The following is a 17,034-nucleotide window of genomic DNA, read 5'->3' as shown; positions in this document are numbered from 1 at the left end:
TGGCCCCGGTATCAAATTGGGTACCGGGGCCACCCCACTATGCAGTCCAGATACTTGTTTGGTGGAATTCCGACACGTGGAGGGTTTTTTAATTATATTGTGGCCTCGGTACCAAATTGTGTACCGGGGCCACCACACTACGCAGTCAAGATACTTGTTTGGTGGAATTCAGACCAGTTGAGGGTTTTATTATTATATTGTGTGGACCACTCTATCTATACCACACTACAACTCTATACCACTCTATTTCCTACTTTAATTCTATTTAATTCTATTTCCTACTTTAATTCTATTACTAATTAATTAACATAAAGAGGAACAAAAAAAACCAATTTTACCAAAAGTATAATATGACTTAGACTTACAAACACTACACTTGAAAGATCGTGCCTTTAAATGAAAAAGTAAGTCTTCATTGCACGACTATGTGCAACAGGGACAGTTTTTTTCTTTACAAAGTCAACTAATAACACTTGGACCCTGTCTGTCTTTAACATACTTAATGGGATCTCAATGACGAATTGTCTGTAGCATGTTTGGAGGAGGTATTGTGGCCCCGGTATCAAGTTGGGTACCGGGGCCACCCCACTACGCAGTCCAGATACTTGTTTGGTGGAATTCTGACACGTGGAGGGTGTATTTATTTTATTGTGGCCCCGGTATCAAGTTGGGTACCGGGGCCACCCCACTACGCAGTCCAGATACTTGTTTGGTGGAATTCTGACACGTGGAGGGTGTATTTATTTTATTGTGGCCCCGGTATCAAGTTGGGTACCGGGGCCACCCCACTACGCAGTCCAGATACTTGTTTGGTGGAATTCTGACACGTGGAGGGTGTATTTATTTTATTGTGGCCCCGGTATCAAGTTGGGTACCGGGGCCACCCCACTACGCAGTCCAGATACTTGTTTGGTGGAATTCTGACACGTGGAGGGTGTATTTATTTTATTGTGGCCCCGGTATCAAGTTGGGTACCGGGGCCACCCCACTACGCAGTCCAGATACTTGTTTGGTGGAATTCTGACACGTGGAGGGTGTATTTATTTTATTGTGGCCCCGGTATCAAGTTGGGTACCGGGGCCACCCCACTACGCAGTCCAGATACTTGTTTGGTGGAATTCTGACACGTGGAGGGTGTATTTATTTTATTGTGGCCCCGGTATCAAGTTGGGTACCGGGGCCACCCCACTACGCAGTCCAGATACTTGTTTGGTGGAATTCTGACACGTGGAGGGTGTATTTATTTTATTGTGGCCCCGGTATCAAGTTGGGTACCGGGGCCACCCCACTACGCAGTCCAGATACTTGTTTGGTGGAATTCTGACACGTGGAGGGTTTTTTAATTATATTGTGGCCTCGGTACCAAATTGTGTACCGGGGCCACCACACTACGCAGTCAAGATAGATAGATGCGTATCATAGATAAAGTACATTCAGTGGTGTGGGGCAAATTGAAAAATATTCAAAATGCACTGACATTATCAAAAACAAGAGGTTGTCACACGCTAAAACTCCAACATGTATATGATGGAGAGGATGGAGGAGCAGCCGTATGTGTAGTGTAATGCAGACCTGTTGAAGGTTTTTTATATATTTTATTGTGGTGCCCAGTGCCCACTCCTCTACGCAGTCCAGGTACATTTATTGGTGCGATTCATAAAAGTTCAGGGTTTTTAATATATTGTGGTGACCCACTCCTCTACGCAGTCCAGGTACATTTATTGGTGCGAATCAAACAAGTTGATGGTTTTCTTATTATATATATTGTGGTGACCCACTCCTCTACGCAGTCCAGGTACATTTATTGGTGCGATTCATAAAAGTTCAGGGTTTTTAAGATATTGTGGTGACCCACTCCTCTACGCAGTCCAGGTACATTTATTGGTGCGATTCATAAAAGTTCAGGGTTTTTAATATATTGTGGTGACCCACTCCTCTACGCAGTCCAGGTACATTTATTGGTGCGATTCATAAAAGTTCAGGGTTTTTAAGATATTGTGGTGACCCACTCCTCTACGCAGTCCAGGTACATTTATTGGTGCGATTCATAAAAGTTCAGGGTTTTTAATATATTGTGGTGACCCACTCCTCTACGCAGTCCAGGTACATTTATTGGTGCGATTCATAAAAGTTCAGGGTTTTTAAGATATTGTGGTGACCCACTCCTCTACGCAGTCCAGGTACATTTATTGGTGCGATTCATAAAAGTTCAGGGTTTTTAATATATTGTGGTGACCCACTCCTCTACGCAGTCCAGGTACATTTATTGGTGCGAATCAAACAAGTTGATGGTTTTCTTATTATATATATTGTGGTGACCCACTCCTCTACGCAGTCCAGGTACATTTATTGGTGCGATTCATAAAAGTTCAGGGTTTTTAAGATATTGTGGTGACCCACTCCTCTACGCAGTCCAGGTACATTTATTGGTGCGATTCATAAAAGTTCAGGGTTTTTAATATATTGTGGTGACCCACTCCTCTACGCAGTCCAGGTACATTTATTGGTGCGATTCATAAAAGTTCAGGGTTTTTAATATATTGTGGTGACCCACTCCTCTACGCAGTCCAGGTACATTTATTGGTGCGATTCATAAAAGTTCAGGGTTTTTAATATATTGTGGTGACCCACTCCTCTACGCAGTCCAGGTACATTTATTGGTGCGAATCAAACAAGTTGATGGTTTTCTTATTATATATATTGTGGTGACCCACTCCTCTACGCAGTCCAGGTACATTTATTGGTGCGATTCATAAAAGTTCAGGGTTTTTAATATATTGTGGTGACCCACTCCTCTACGCAGTCCAGGTACATTTATTGGTGCGATTCATAAAAGTTCAGGGTTTTTAATATATTGTGGTGACCCACTCCTCTACGCAGTCCAGGTACATTTATTGGTGCGATTCATAAAAGTTCAGGGTTTTTAATATATTGTGGTGACCCACTCCTCTACGCAGTCCAGGTACAATTATTGGTGCGAATCATAAAAGTTCAGGGTTTTTAATATATATTGTGGTGACCCACTCCTCTACGCAGTCCAGAAAGATACCTTGTTGCAACGTTTTGGACTAATAACTATATTGTGAGGTGTTCAGAATACACTGTAAATTAGTGGAAATGCTTGTTATTGAATGTTATTGAGGTTAATAATAGCCTAGGAGTGAAAATAAGCCCAAAAACTTGATTTTTAAACTTTTTATGTTTTTTTCAAAAAAAATCCGAATCCAATACCTTAAATCCGAACCGAGACCTTTCGTCAAGTGTTTTGCGAGACAAATCCGAACCTCAAAAATAACGAAAATCCGGATCCAAAACACAAAACACGAGACCTCAAAAGTCGCCGGTGCACATCCCTAGTAATTACCTTAGCAATATCTCCTGCGTTAGGCAAACAAACGCAGGATACGGCGTCCCCATTATTCTGAAATGAGGACTGCGGTCTGGACCTATTTACCAAGCTCCAAAAAGGTTAACTTTTCGGAGCTTGTCCCCAATTGCTGACACCATCTGAAGATGGCCTTAAGTCGTTCTAGCCTATGGGAAGAGCATCGACGAAGAGGGATCTTCTAATGCTCCTCCTGCCTAAAGCTGTAATAAGGGATGAAGATTTAAAGGGAAATAATGCATCAAGAGACCTCTTATAAATAGATTACAAGGCCCAGGCTGCATGGATTACAACGTATGTGCTGAAAGTCTAATTGTTACAAACTCTGTCTATCTTCCAATATTCCTTTTGTTCTGATGCAAGAGATGTTTAGGGGTCTATTTATGAAGGATTTTTCCTGTGTTAAACACCCGAAAACAACCGTGAAATTGCTATGTATTATTAAAGCATCGCAGCAGATATCTCAGATATCTGCTGCTTTGCATTTGCTATCGTTTTTCTGAGCACTCCCCATAACAGTGTATGGGAAGTGCTCAGAACCACTATGTATGAAAATCTATTTAGAAAAACTTTTCTCTTTTTTTACATGTTAATGTACGCCATCTGAAGCTGGCGCCATCTGAAGCTGGCGGACATTAACATATTTGAAAACTTTTGCGCTGTCCAGCTCTGCTCTGAAGAGCAGAGCTGGACAGCGCATGTGTGGAGGGATCATGTGATCCCTCCCTGTCAATCATCCTGCAGTTTGCCGTCCAGTATGCTAGTGCGCATGCACCAACTTTTCAGTCGGCTCATGCGCACTAACAAAAAAGGAAAAAAAAAGAGAAGATCACTGCAGCCTTTAAACTTGAGAAAAGACTGCGATGATCAGGTGAGTCACTTCTCAGGGACAGCAGTCTATCGGCACTGCTGTCCCTGAGAAGTTTTTTAATACATAGCCGTTACTTTTCAATCCTTATCAAGGAGATAAGGATTGAAAAGTATCAAGTGAAAAAAACAAAGGGTCATAAATAGACCCCTCAGTGACCAATGACAAGATCTACCTCTAGAGTAGTAAAATAACCTGTAAGCATGGAATTCGCCCGTCAAAGTTTTTTTTTGTATTGTATACAGTCCAAGGAGAGAGAATACCTGAAGTCTCGTCCACACTCTCTGACTTAATGAAAAGATATGTAGTTTATTTCTGTTTATTACTTTTGCTTTAACATATGTTTTTTTTCCTTTTGATTCTCCTGCTGTCGTAATTATCTCCTTCTGCCCACGATGTGTCAGGGGAGGGGGGGAGGCCAGTCATCCGTGCTTAAGGTGTTGTACAAGGCATTTACAGTAAGCAGCATGCAGCGTGAGGCCGCTCTGATGACAGGAATCAGCAGGAATCTGTGTGTAACGCCGCTGCTCTCCTTCCTCCACTGAAATACATCTGATTAATCCAATCTCTTGCCTCCTCCGCCTGATTTGCCTGCCGTCATGTCAGCTTGGCTGGGTGCCGTTGTCACTGCCCTCCTCCTCCCACGCATTGCCATCGTCCGTGGGAGACGTTGCCAGCCTCCCCTGCTAACAAGGAGGACTGCTAGTTAGCGAGCAGCAGAGGCAGCGAGCGTGGGCTTGTGAGCATACAATGAGTGGGTGGATGTCCCTTCAGAAGAGCAGAAAGTCACAGACGTGGGGAGAAGCAACGTGGAACAATTACTGGGGAGTGGGGGGTACATAGGGCCTTATTGTCCAGATGTTCCTGGGGATCAGTGACATTATATGGAATAATGATAACACAGAAGTACAGGATTTCAGTACTGGGAGCAGGGCCGGATTAACCATAGGGCTAACTGGGCTACAGCCCAGGGGCCTATGGCATCCAGGGGGCCCTTGAAAGTGCTCAGCAGCAGTATTGATTGGACGGGGGCGGGGGAGCCCCTGGCGCGATCAGTGCTGCTGAGCACTTTCACTGCGGTCCTTTTTTAGCGCGCTGTAGTCTCCTTACTGAGGAGGTCTCGTGAGTCTCACTCTCACGAGATCTTCTCAGTAAAGAGCGTACTGAGCGCCGGAGAAGGAAGTAAGTGCCGGGTGGGGGGCGCGGGCAGCTCGGATCACGGGGGGGGGGGACGGACCCTCACGGGGGAATGGAGGCCCCCTTAGCCCAGGGGCCTCCATTCTTTTAATCCGGCCCTGACTGGGAGTCACAGATTGCCCAATACAACAGCACATCGTGTAAGGGGGACCTGATGCAAATAGTCTGCACTGATAGGTACATGTTTGCAACTAGACATTCCAGTAGACAATGCGGGACGGATTCATCAAGGCACGTATCTGCTTCCGTTGAGCGTATCGTACGCAAAATCACTCTGCCCGTGTCCACAACAGACAGATATAGCTGCGAAGCAGAGAGACGCGGACGTGTTCGCAAGCAATGTTCTTGCGATAGTGAGCGCAAAGAGCACTTATTACAGCTAGCGAATTCGGGGAGTGGACTGTGTTGGCAAGGACCGTTTTATCGTAGTCAATGTACAATAGGGGCGTGCCAAACGTAAGCGCAGGCAGCCACGTCTGTGTCTAGCTCTACGCATGTCAGAGTTATGTGATTTTGCCGTATCTCTTGCTCCAGCTAAGGGGCTAGCCTAAGTACCGATCAGTAATGGTGACAATCTTGTATGCATGCTGTAACATAAGTTTGTAATCACAAGCAAATGTAAAATTTATTTTTCTGCTCCGTAGACGTTAACAGTGCTCTAATAAATGTATTTCATGGGGGGGAAAAATACCTTTCTTTTCACTGTGTGCGAAGTGGTTAGCACTTCTGCTTCACATCACTTGGGTCATGAGTTCAATTTCCGACCATGGCTTTATCTGTGAGGAGTTTGTATGTTTTCCCCGTGTTTGCGTGGGTTTCCTCCGGGTGCTCCGGTTTCCTCCCACACTCCAAAAACATACTGGTAGGTAAATTGGCTGCTAACGAATTAACCCTGTTCTGTTCTGTGTGTGTGTGTATGTATGTTATGGAATTTAGACTGTAAGCCCCAGTGGGGGGCAGGGACTGATGTGAGTGAGCTCTCTGTACAGCGCTGCAGAATTAATGGCGCTACATAAATAAATGCCGATAATGATAATGCCTTTATTGTTAACAGGTGACATTAATTCTATCATTTTTTTATTTTTCTGTGTGTTCTTTTGAGAATTTATAATCCACATAGGGATTGGACGTATTCTGCAGCGACTTTTGTGTAGCAGAGGGCAGCAGACCTAAACCCGAATTCACCAGCGCACGTATCTGGAGATCTGTTCCTTGTTGAATTCAGGAGACCGCAACTCATGGACACGTGCGTAGAATACGGAGCGTGAGTTGCGCTCAGAATGCGTGCACTAATCAATCGGGGCCCTGCGTGGTAACAATAAAATCACAGTGAATGAAAAATGTTCACACTTCAGACTCCTAAGGGCATCTAGGAATAGAAAGACACGCTGACATCAACTATGGAGAACATAAAAGGTGTTGCCTAGTGCTTCAGCAAGCCTAAGGGATTTTTTCACACAGTGAACATGAAGGACAGTGAGACTCATTAACGATGCGGTTAGATTGCATCCCTGATGTTTTGTGACATATTGTGACTATTTCTGTGCACATGTGTCTGTTTATATGGGAAGTGGATGAATTAACTAATCAAGGTGAAGGAGGGAGCACACCGAGCGGGCAAAACTTTGCATCTTTTGCTGGTCAGAGCTGAAGCTGGATGGATTTGGGCTTTCCTTGCTACATGTGGGCTACGTGCACTTCGGTTTCAGGGCATAGTGTCTCTGGAACATCCGCAGAGACACGTTGTACCGATGTTATGGCAGGAAGCTCTGCTCATTTTTTTCTCGCACTTCATAGAGATACGCAGAAAAATAAAACAGAGATTCCTATCGCAACGGCTGGCAATGTGCGCAGTGGACATCGCAGTGATTTTTGCGTGCAGCAGCAATTCCATCCCCCACTAGATGGGTGTTATCATTGGCCTGCTGTTGCAGAGTCTTCCCTCCCTGTATAATTCTTTTTCACAGGGATCGGAGGACAGGCTATATTTGAAATAGGACTAGCTGTGAACCCTCTAGGCACTTTATATATGGAAAAGTGCGCAGGCAGAAATACCAATGTAATAGAAACATTAAAATACAGAAATGGGTCATAGGAGATAAAGTTAGCTGCAATTTCCCCTCACTCTCATGAATAAGCAATGTAAATATTCACATTAGTTAGTGTTGGTTAAATGACTATGTGGCACATTTTCATCCAGCAGTCAATGATAGTTGCGTAGCTTTTGCATAGAGACAGTTCCCAAACGAGAAAGTAAGTGCGGACCTACAGAGTTCATACAAGGCAGAGGAAAGTAAGATGTTCTGCATCCCCACATTCTGCTGTCAGGAAATGCTTCCGCGATCATTTGGAATGTTGTGTTTTCTCAGGGAACTCTCCGGTTTTGTTTGTTTATACATGGATTGACCGCAGCAACGATGATTCACTGCGGCAGAACAAAACAGAATTGATTTTAGTGCTGGTTTCTCTGTGCTTAAATATCCCTCTGCTCTGCGCCCAGGGATCTCTGTGCATAGCAAGGCACTTGTTCACGTCACTGTGCCTTGTCATCATAAGCAGCATCATACAACCCAGTTAGGGGCATGTTATTGTGACCACCCTCCCGTGGCCTGGTATGATCACCAGTCCTTTGCCCCAACTAGCTGGTGGGTATAGGCTATAAAAACAGAGGCTCCCCCTTCCTGAATACTGAGTCAGAGTAATAGCGCATAGTTTCCTTTGGATACAGGAAACAGGTGGGTAGTGCAGTGTAAAGTTGAGTAAGGTTGCGCACAAGACAATCTCATGATACAAACAAATTTATTTATTTTCACTCCTTCCCCAGCAAATGTCTTAACGATTGCAATGTTGTACAAGTCTATAAACTCTAAAATCCTCCTGCACAGTTCACAACGGTTCCACTCCCAGCTTATTACCACTAAACTCCTCCAGCAGTTTCTTTAGCAGATGCCAAAGCTATATTTTATCACATCACCTCTCTCCACCTGCACTTTGTTACAGCAATCTCATCATCATCATCATCATTTATTTATTTATATAGCACCACTAATTCCGCAGCCACACACACACACACACTAGAGTAATTTTTTTTTTATAGCAGCCAATTAACCTACTAGTATGTTTTGGAGTCCCTGCCCCATTGGGGCTTACAGTCTAAATTCCCTAACACACACACACAATAGGGTCAATTTTTGATAGCAGCCAATTAACCTACCAGTATGTTTTTGGAGTGTGGGAGAAAACCGGAGCACCCGGAGGAAACCTACGCAAACACTGGGAGAACATACAAACTCCACACAGATAAGAATCGAACTCATGACCCAGAGCTGTGAGGCAGACGTGGTAACCAGCTTGTGGGACCAGTAGTTCCAGCACTGCACGCATACTCCAGCCTCTTCCTCTTACATTTGCAGGCAAACAGAACTTTTATTTCACCCATCCCAATATCCAGGGACTCTCCTGCTCCCCATGTCTTCGCTGCTGGGGGCAATGCTCCCCCTCAGTGGCATTACTCCATTTTGCACCTTATCCACCGTACCAATATTCAGGGACTTTTCTTTCTATGGTAGACTTGCTGCCTTAATGCCTCCTCCTCTCTGTCTGGCGGAATGTTACAAGGGGGCTCTTTATCTGGTCCAGAGAACAATAGGGACCCGGTATTCTGTGGTACTATGTCTATGACCTACCGAAGAGTGTGAGAGCTCCTACAATGCCCAAATGATATAGCAAACCCACCATGTAAAATAAACAAGGAAACAAAAACCGGCTGAATTTCCATCAGTCAATGCGAATCCTCTGAGACCCCAGCAAACCATGCTGTAACATGCAGCTACCTTACCGCATGTCGGGCTATTCCAAATTGGTGGGAGGTTGTAAGATGCTGCCACTGTGAAAAACTACCATCTGAGATCGCTTCTCCCAATTTCACCTATACGTAGTCCCACTAGGACTCTAAGCCCTTACCATAGTCCCCTCAGCCAATCCTTATTCCCTAATGCTGATTTATAAATTTACCCATTAGATTTTTACAGAAATGGAATCAATTTATAGGCTCACAGCAGGTGCTTGGTAGGATGGGGTTATCCAGAAAGGAAAATACACATAGAAAAATTCCCCAGCAACACTGCTGTGAGCCAGAAAAAGAGCTGCTTTTCTACTTGTACATAAAAATGCAGAATTTTCACATTTGCAAATGCATGATAAGCCACCCGCCACTTCACGGCGCTTCAGCTAATAGGGTAGTCTTAACTCTAAACAATGAGAGTCTCTATATACTGGGTCATACATTCATTGCCATTTGGAGGCTCTTGGGGTACCTCGTGGTAAGTTATCTCTCAATTTAAAAACACATGAATGTATGACCCAGTATATAGGGACTCTCATAGATTAGAGTTAGGACCACCCTAGAGCAAAAGCGCCGTGAAGTGGCGGGTGGGTTATTATGCATTTGCAAATGTGAGAATTCTGCATTTTCATGTACAAGTAGAAAGGCAGCTCTTTTACTTGCTCACAGCAGTGTCGCTGGGGAATTTTTCTTTGTATTTTTTCCCATTAGATCTTTACCTGTTTATTCCTAGCTCAGTAATGTTCCCCTTCCACATATCCTCCCCTTGTTCCAGTGTTTTCTGTAGAGAGAATACAATGAATTTCTGTCAGTAATTTGCATTGCTGGTGTGTGGTGCAGATTTGTCTGCTAAAGAAAATCATATGAAGAAAGCTTTACTTAAATGGACATTATACTGAGATTGGCTTATTTTGATCATAGTACTTGCATAATTATGCAGATTCTTTCTACTTAATGAATCAATTTACATGTCTGAGAATTATCTATTAAAACTGTCATGGAAGCGTTTTTGCGCAACACTGTGGTCTTAACTGAATCATTTTCTATAGACAATAGGGCTCTTTTCCTAACATTGCACTTAATTTGCATTAACCAATAAAAAAAAGCAATTGGATACATTAAACAAAAAAAAAAGCTTATTCCTGATTGGTTGCTATGGTTCAGTCATACTTGCTGTTGGTTTTGCAGCTTCAGTCCTGGGGATGCAGGAGAAGAGGTCCAGGTGACGCAGAGGGAGGCGGAGCTACAATGACAATGCACTGCAAATTGCATCATCACTTTACTAGGGAAGTGGGCTGGATCGGGTTGGTTCCCTGTTCAAAAAGGGGGAGTAAAGAAGTATGGGTTTAGTGCACCTTCTTCATCCCTATACATTGTTAGTAAATGAGACTTACAGATTGTACACACACTAATTACCTGTCTCTTGTTTTCAGGGGGGCGTTCTCCGAGGTGGTCCTTGCTCAAGAAAAGGATTCTGAGCAGTTGGTCGCTCTGAAGTGTATCCCAAAGAAGGCGCTCCGTGGGAAGGAGGCTGTGGTGGAAAATGAAATCGCCGTTCTAAAAAAGTAAGCGAAGGATTGAGGCTTTAGGGGTTTGTGAGCCACAGAGCTAACATGTTGAGAGGGAAGAAGGCTGGGTACAAGCGACAACACGCCAGCTTGGGAAGACATTGTGTCACACAAGTCAACCAAGCTTTTGGTCAACTTTAATGAATCCATATTTCTGGACAGGTTAGAATCTGGCAGGCTGATAAATCAGGATTTACATTGTAAATTCCATTTGACTCCTCTGACTAAAGTATAAACATTGTCTATTTTGCCACTTGCATTGTTGGTTAGATATACACTATAGCAAGGTGTATCTAACAATATCTGTATATGCACAAAACTAAGCCTTGTCTCTTAAGGGGGAGGGCATTGTATGGAGACAAACACATTGCCAGAGCCACAACCTTGTCAAATGCCAACATCATTTATTTAAGCTGGGACCTATCAGAAACCATTGTCGTTGGGCAGATGACATGGCAGCAGGGGTGGGCATGGGTTATGTCTATATACAATTCTTTTCCCTGACAAGAGAAGGCTCTTTACCTTCTTCCTATGTACTGTATATAGATGAGAGGGTATCAAACCAACAGTGCAAATTAGGTAAGAGACTGTATTTGCAAAATATCATCTATGGGTCTAATTCATCTAAGTGTAAAAGACAAAAATATGTCTAAACAGGTTTCATATCCCCCCCCCCCCCCCCCCCAAGATCACTAATTCTGTGCCTCTCGCTGCTAAGCCTGCCAACTTCTACCTTTTCTCATCTATATAAAACAAATTTATGTATTAGAAATAAAGATACGTGTAAACTAAGTAAGAAAGTAAATAGAAGCAAGATGTTGTTGAATTATAAAACTTAAGAAAACATAATGTCAAGATAATTGCCTTGTTCAGGGAACTAGATGGTGTCACAGAGTGGTGGGTTTTGTGACTCATGGACGACACCTGAAATCTGACTCAGGTCTGTGCTGTTTGTAGGAGGGAGTTTCATTTAGTGGAAGTAATTGTAGGATTACGGCAGTGTAAGGCAGCAAGTTCAAAAATGAATAATGCTAACAAGTGACTGTGCGGTATAGTGTATAGGATGGCAAAGATGAGCAAAAATTAGTACAGAACATCTTAGCTTTTGGTAACATGCAAAGAACAGCATATAATGCCACATATATATATATATATAACATTTCTGTGGTAAAATACAGATTTAGGAGGAGATTAAGTTGCCGGTGATGTGCCAGCAATTTCGGTAGAAATCCCCAACCATTTCCACTCGCACCTCTATGGGGCGCGAGGAAAAATGAGCTGAGATTTCTGTCAAATCTCCACCGCAAAGTGTCTGGCGGACATTCCGGTGACACCTGGCGGCTAATTGAATCTCCCTCTTAATGTTGCGGGTTGAGATACTTGAAAGAGGTTAGAGGAGGTGAGATTGCTGTGGAGCCTGATGTTTACACATCCACTGAGGTTTCATTCCCATGTCAGACTACAGTCTTGGAAACGGCCGAGCAGAGCGTCTGCATGAAGGAACTGTTCATAAGTGAGTAGTGGGGGGCGCACCTATGTATATATACATGTGCACAGCAGTCCGTTCGGAGTGTTTGTCAATCTACTGCAGGATATCTTTTTGAATGTTCATGAAGGATCTTTATAATTTCCTATGATAGCTGCATAGAATATAAGTAATGGTACTAGGGCTAAACAAACTGTAATATCCTATATTCCTTTAAGTATAGAATGCATACATTTCTTATATGTTGAGCTCTTTAAATACTTCCCAACTATCCCTGTTGTTTTTTTGAAAAATGCCTCCTTTCATCCCTGTGTCCCTATTTCCTTCCAAATTATCCCTATTTTATTTTGTTGTGTGCCTCCAAATGTATAGTAGTATACAGTGCTTTTTTTGTAAGAAAAAAGGTGCCGGAACTCACATCACGTTGTCAGCCACTCTACACACACCCACACTCGTCAGTTGTGTAACAAAACATAATGGTAGCCGCCTGCAGTAAGCTCTCAGCGCGCGACCACACGACCAATCACAAGCTGAGCAGCGCCACAAGCTGAGCAGTGCCATCACAACCATCGCGGACGAAGCACGCATACATCGGACTCGACACACAAGCAGCCCGCATGCACCATTTTAAGGATTTTACCGCCGACCTGCTACGCTCGACAGGGCGATTCAAATTCACGTGGACTAAACATCATATGTTACTTTTCAAAACTTGGAAAATCCGTCGAAAAAAGGTGCCGGAACTCGGTTCCTGTGAGTCCTATGACAACAAAAGCACTGGTAGTATAAAACTTGCACATTTTTCAGTTATATTATAGTGTTCATAGTTATGTGCAATAATCCGTATTTTATGTTAGTATGTGTCAGAGATAAGCCCCTCTGGCTACTCCCTGATTAGATATCTTATCATATTAACTGCCTTTACCACTCGTGACTTGGAAGTGTTTACTGTAAGGGAACACAGATTCCAGCCCAAATCTCACACTCACATCTGTCCCTAAGGCTACAGATTTGCTGAATCGCCCCAAACAGTGCTCACACAACCACACCCACTTCGTTCTTGCCACCACCTATTGTATACGGGCAATAGAACCCCAATATCCTGTCCCACACTGGCACACAATGAGCACTCCTTGTTGCACACAGTTAGCAAGGCACCAGCAATCAAAGGGTTAACACTTAACCCCTCATGGCTCTATGACACAAATGTACATGCAGGCACACACTCGGCTTGGTATACAAATGTATTCGCAATTCACACCTCAGCAATGAAAGGTTTTAGCATGGTCAAGCAATCTTATCTCTTCTACACAGGCAATGGATTTGTTTAGAGCAATAAGGACAGAACTATTAAATTGTTAGATTTAATATACAAAAGGTACAATTAGAGAAAGATTTGACATACAAATAAAAAATTGCAAACAGTTATAAAAACAAATGGGATGAAAGTACAGAGCATCACTTATGTATAATAATCTGTATGCCTGGGGCAGGCAGAAAAGATGGACAGTCCTACAATTAGATTGATCCCCAAGAAACTGACAATTTGCCCCTTCCCAACACAGGTTTTTTAAGCAAAATGAAATGGAACAGTCTTCACAGGGGCAGCGTTAATGCTAATAGGAGGGCAGGGCTGTCCCCTGGGTGTCACTATAGTTTGCTCACAAATATTACAGAAGTTTTGACCTTTGGTAACTCCACAGATATATACTCCTCCTAGGGGTCGTGTATATCCACTTTCGTTACCTGAAACTCAAGCTACATCTGAATACATCCAAGAGAATCTCCAGCGAGGATTTATTCGACCTTCTACTTCTCCCGCTGGAGCCGGGTTCTTCTTTGTAAAAATGAAGGATGGATCACTACGCCCCTGCATAGATTTTCGTGGTCTTAACGCCATTACTATTAAAAATCGGTATCCCATTCCTCTGATTACTGAGCTATTTGATCGGATTAAGGGAGCTCGGATCTTTACCAAGTTGGATCTTCGTGGTGCCTACAATTTAATTAGAATCAGGTCCGGTGACGAATGGAAGACAGCTTTCAACACCAGAGATGGGCATTATGAATATTTAGTAATGCCTTTCAGGTTATGTAATGCCCCCCCTGTTTTCCAGGGCTTCATTAATGAGATCTTCCGGGACTTGTTATATGTATGTGTCGTCGTTTATCTGGACGACATATTGATCTTTTCACAGGACCTGCCTTCTCATCACCAACATGTGGCAGAAGTTCTTTCCAGACTCCGGAGAAATTCATTATTCTGCAAATTAGAAAAATGTTCATTCGAGTTGCCCCAGATTCCATTTTTGGGTTATATTGTCTCCGGAGTTGGCCTGCAAATGGATCCAGAAAAGGTGAATGCTGTGTTACATTGGCCTCAGCCAACTACTCTTCGTGCCATTCAGCGTTTTTTAGGTTTTGCCAATTACTATAGACGCTTCATTCAAGATTTCTCTTCGATTGCATCTCCTATTGTGGCCCTGACTCGTAAAGGGGCCAATACTAAGCAATGGTCATCTGAGGCTCTTCAAGCTTTTCAGTTTCTTAAAGAGTCCTTCTCCTCTGCTCCCATTCTTCGACAGCCTGATGTGACGCTTCCCTTCTTCCTAGAGGTAGATGCCTCTAATGTTGGTTTAGGAGCCATTCTCTTTCAAAGATCGGAGCAACAAAAATTCCATCCTTGTGCCTTTTACTCTCGGGGTCTTCTGCCTGCGGAGAAGAATTACACCATCGGGGACAAGGAGTTGCTGGCTATTAAAGTAGCATTAGAGGAGTGGAGATACTTGTTGGAGGGAGCTCGTCATCCTGTGACCATTTTCACGGATCATAAGAACTTGTCATATCTACAGTCTGCTCAATGTTTGAATCCTCGTCAAGCAAGATGGTCTCTTTTCTTTTCTCGTTTTGAGTTAATCATAACCTTTAAACCAGCTGCAAAGAACAAAAAAGCCGACGCTCTATCTCGAGCCTTTGTGACGTCCTCTGACGTTGAAGAGGTTTCCAACCACTCTATACTAGACCCCAAATGTGTTTCGCTGGCTGCTTCTTCCACTAAGGTGCTACCATTTGGGAAAACCCTCGTGCCTCCTACTCTTAGGAGGAAAATCCTTTCGTGGCTCCACTCTTCTCGTTTTTCTGGACACTCTGGTGAACGCAAGACCTTTGAGATTCTCTCTCGAAGTTACTGGTGGCCTTCTATGAGGAGAGATGTCAAAGAGTTTGTAGCCGCTTGTGAATTGTGTTCTCAGTTCAAGACCCCCCGCAGAACTCCAGCGGGTTTGCTTCAACCACTACCCATTCCGTCCAAGCCATGGACCCATATTAGTATGGACTTTGTTACTGATCTTCCTCCTAGTAAAAACTGCAATACTATTTGGGTAGTGGTGGACAGATTTTCGAAGATGGCGCATTTCGTTCCCTTGTCTGGTTTACCTTCCTCTTCCACTCTGGCTGAGCATTTCATCAAAGAAATCTTTCGTATTCATGGATGTCTGTCTGAGATTGTGTCAGATAGAGGAGTACAATTCGTTTCCAGATTCTGGCGGGCCCTATGTAAGACCTTGGGCATACGATTAGCACTCTCATCTTCCTACCATCCTCAATCAAACGGACAAACTGAAAGGGTCAATCAAGATCTTGAGACGTTTATAAGGATGTTCTCCTCAGCCAATCAAGACAACTGGGTAGAATTGCTTCCTTGGGCTGAATTCGCTCATAACAACATGTACCATGAGTCATCTTCTAAAACTCCATTCTTTGTGGTTTACGGTCACCATCCGTCTTTTCCGGAATTTCCTGCCCTCCCTCCCACCCAAGTTCCTGCTGTAGAGACTGTTTGTCAAACTTTCAAAAATATTTGGTCTCAGGTCAAAACCTGTTTAAAGAAGACATCTGCCAAATATAAGTCTTTTGCAGATAAAAAGAGGCGGGCTATTCCACCACTGAAAATTGGAGATCGTGTCTGGTTATCTACCAAAAATATTCGTTTGAAGGTCCCATCTATGAAATTTGCTCCTCGTTTTATTTGTCCGTATAGGATCATTCAAGTGATAAATCCAGTTTGTTTCAAACTTCTACTTCCTAAGAATCTTCGTATTTCCAACGCCTTCCATGTGTCTTTGCTCAAACCTCTCATCATCAACCGTTTCTCTGTCCCTCCTTCAGCACCTCGGCCAGTTCAAATTCATCAGGAGGAAGACTTTGAGATTACTCATATATTGGATGCAAAAATTTCGCGAGGAGTTCTTCGTTTCCTCGTTCATTGGAAGGGCTTTGGTCCTGAGGAGCGTTCATGGATCAAAGCTGAAGATCTCAACGCTCCAGCTCTTCTTAAGAAGTTTTATTCCAAGTATCCGGACAAACCCGGTTCCAGGTGTTCTGTGCCCACCTTTAAAAGGGGGGGGGGGTACTGTCACTCACCGGACTGTGAGTGTTACTTCTCGTGTGTTTAGGAACCGTGGCCGTCCACCATCCTGAGGGTCTGCGCATGTGCAGCCCTTTCAAACCTTCAGTATCTGTTCCTTTTAGTTAATTGGCTGATCAGGCAACACTCCCTATTTAAAGCACCTGTGGTCAATATCTCGTTGCCTGATCTTGGAGTCTCATTCCCCATGAGCCTCTGAAGGTGTTCCTGTGTTTCCTCGTGTATTCAGCTCCTGCTGATTCCTGTTGTTCGTTTGTGGT

The 17,034-nt window shown here is 43.6% G+C and overlaps 1 protein-coding gene across 2 annotated transcripts in view; it reads left to right on the top strand.

Moving 5' to 3' along the window:
• Nucleotides 1–17,034, top strand: part of PNCK (pregnancy up-regulated nonubiquitous CaM kinase) — a 104,569-nt gene that overhangs the window by 48,954 nt on the left and 38,581 nt on the right. For both annotated transcript variants that reach the window (XM_075184969.1, XM_075184970.1), the window contains exon 3: nt 10,728–10,859. In XM_075184969.1, the coding sequence (XP_075041070.1) occupies nt 10,728–10,859 (132 nt within the window). The remainder of the gene's footprint in view (nt 1–10,727; nt 10,860–17,034) is intronic.

Source organism: Mixophyes fleayi, chromosome 9 (genome assembly GCF_038048845.1).
Source record: "Mixophyes fleayi isolate aMixFle1 chromosome 9, aMixFle1.hap1, whole genome shotgun sequence".
Lineage (NCBI taxonomy): Eukaryota > Metazoa > Chordata > Amphibia > Anura > Limnodynastidae > Mixophyes > Mixophyes fleayi.
The sequence above is the reverse complement of the archived record's forward strand: the minus strand, read 5'-3'. Positions and strand labels throughout refer to the sequence as shown.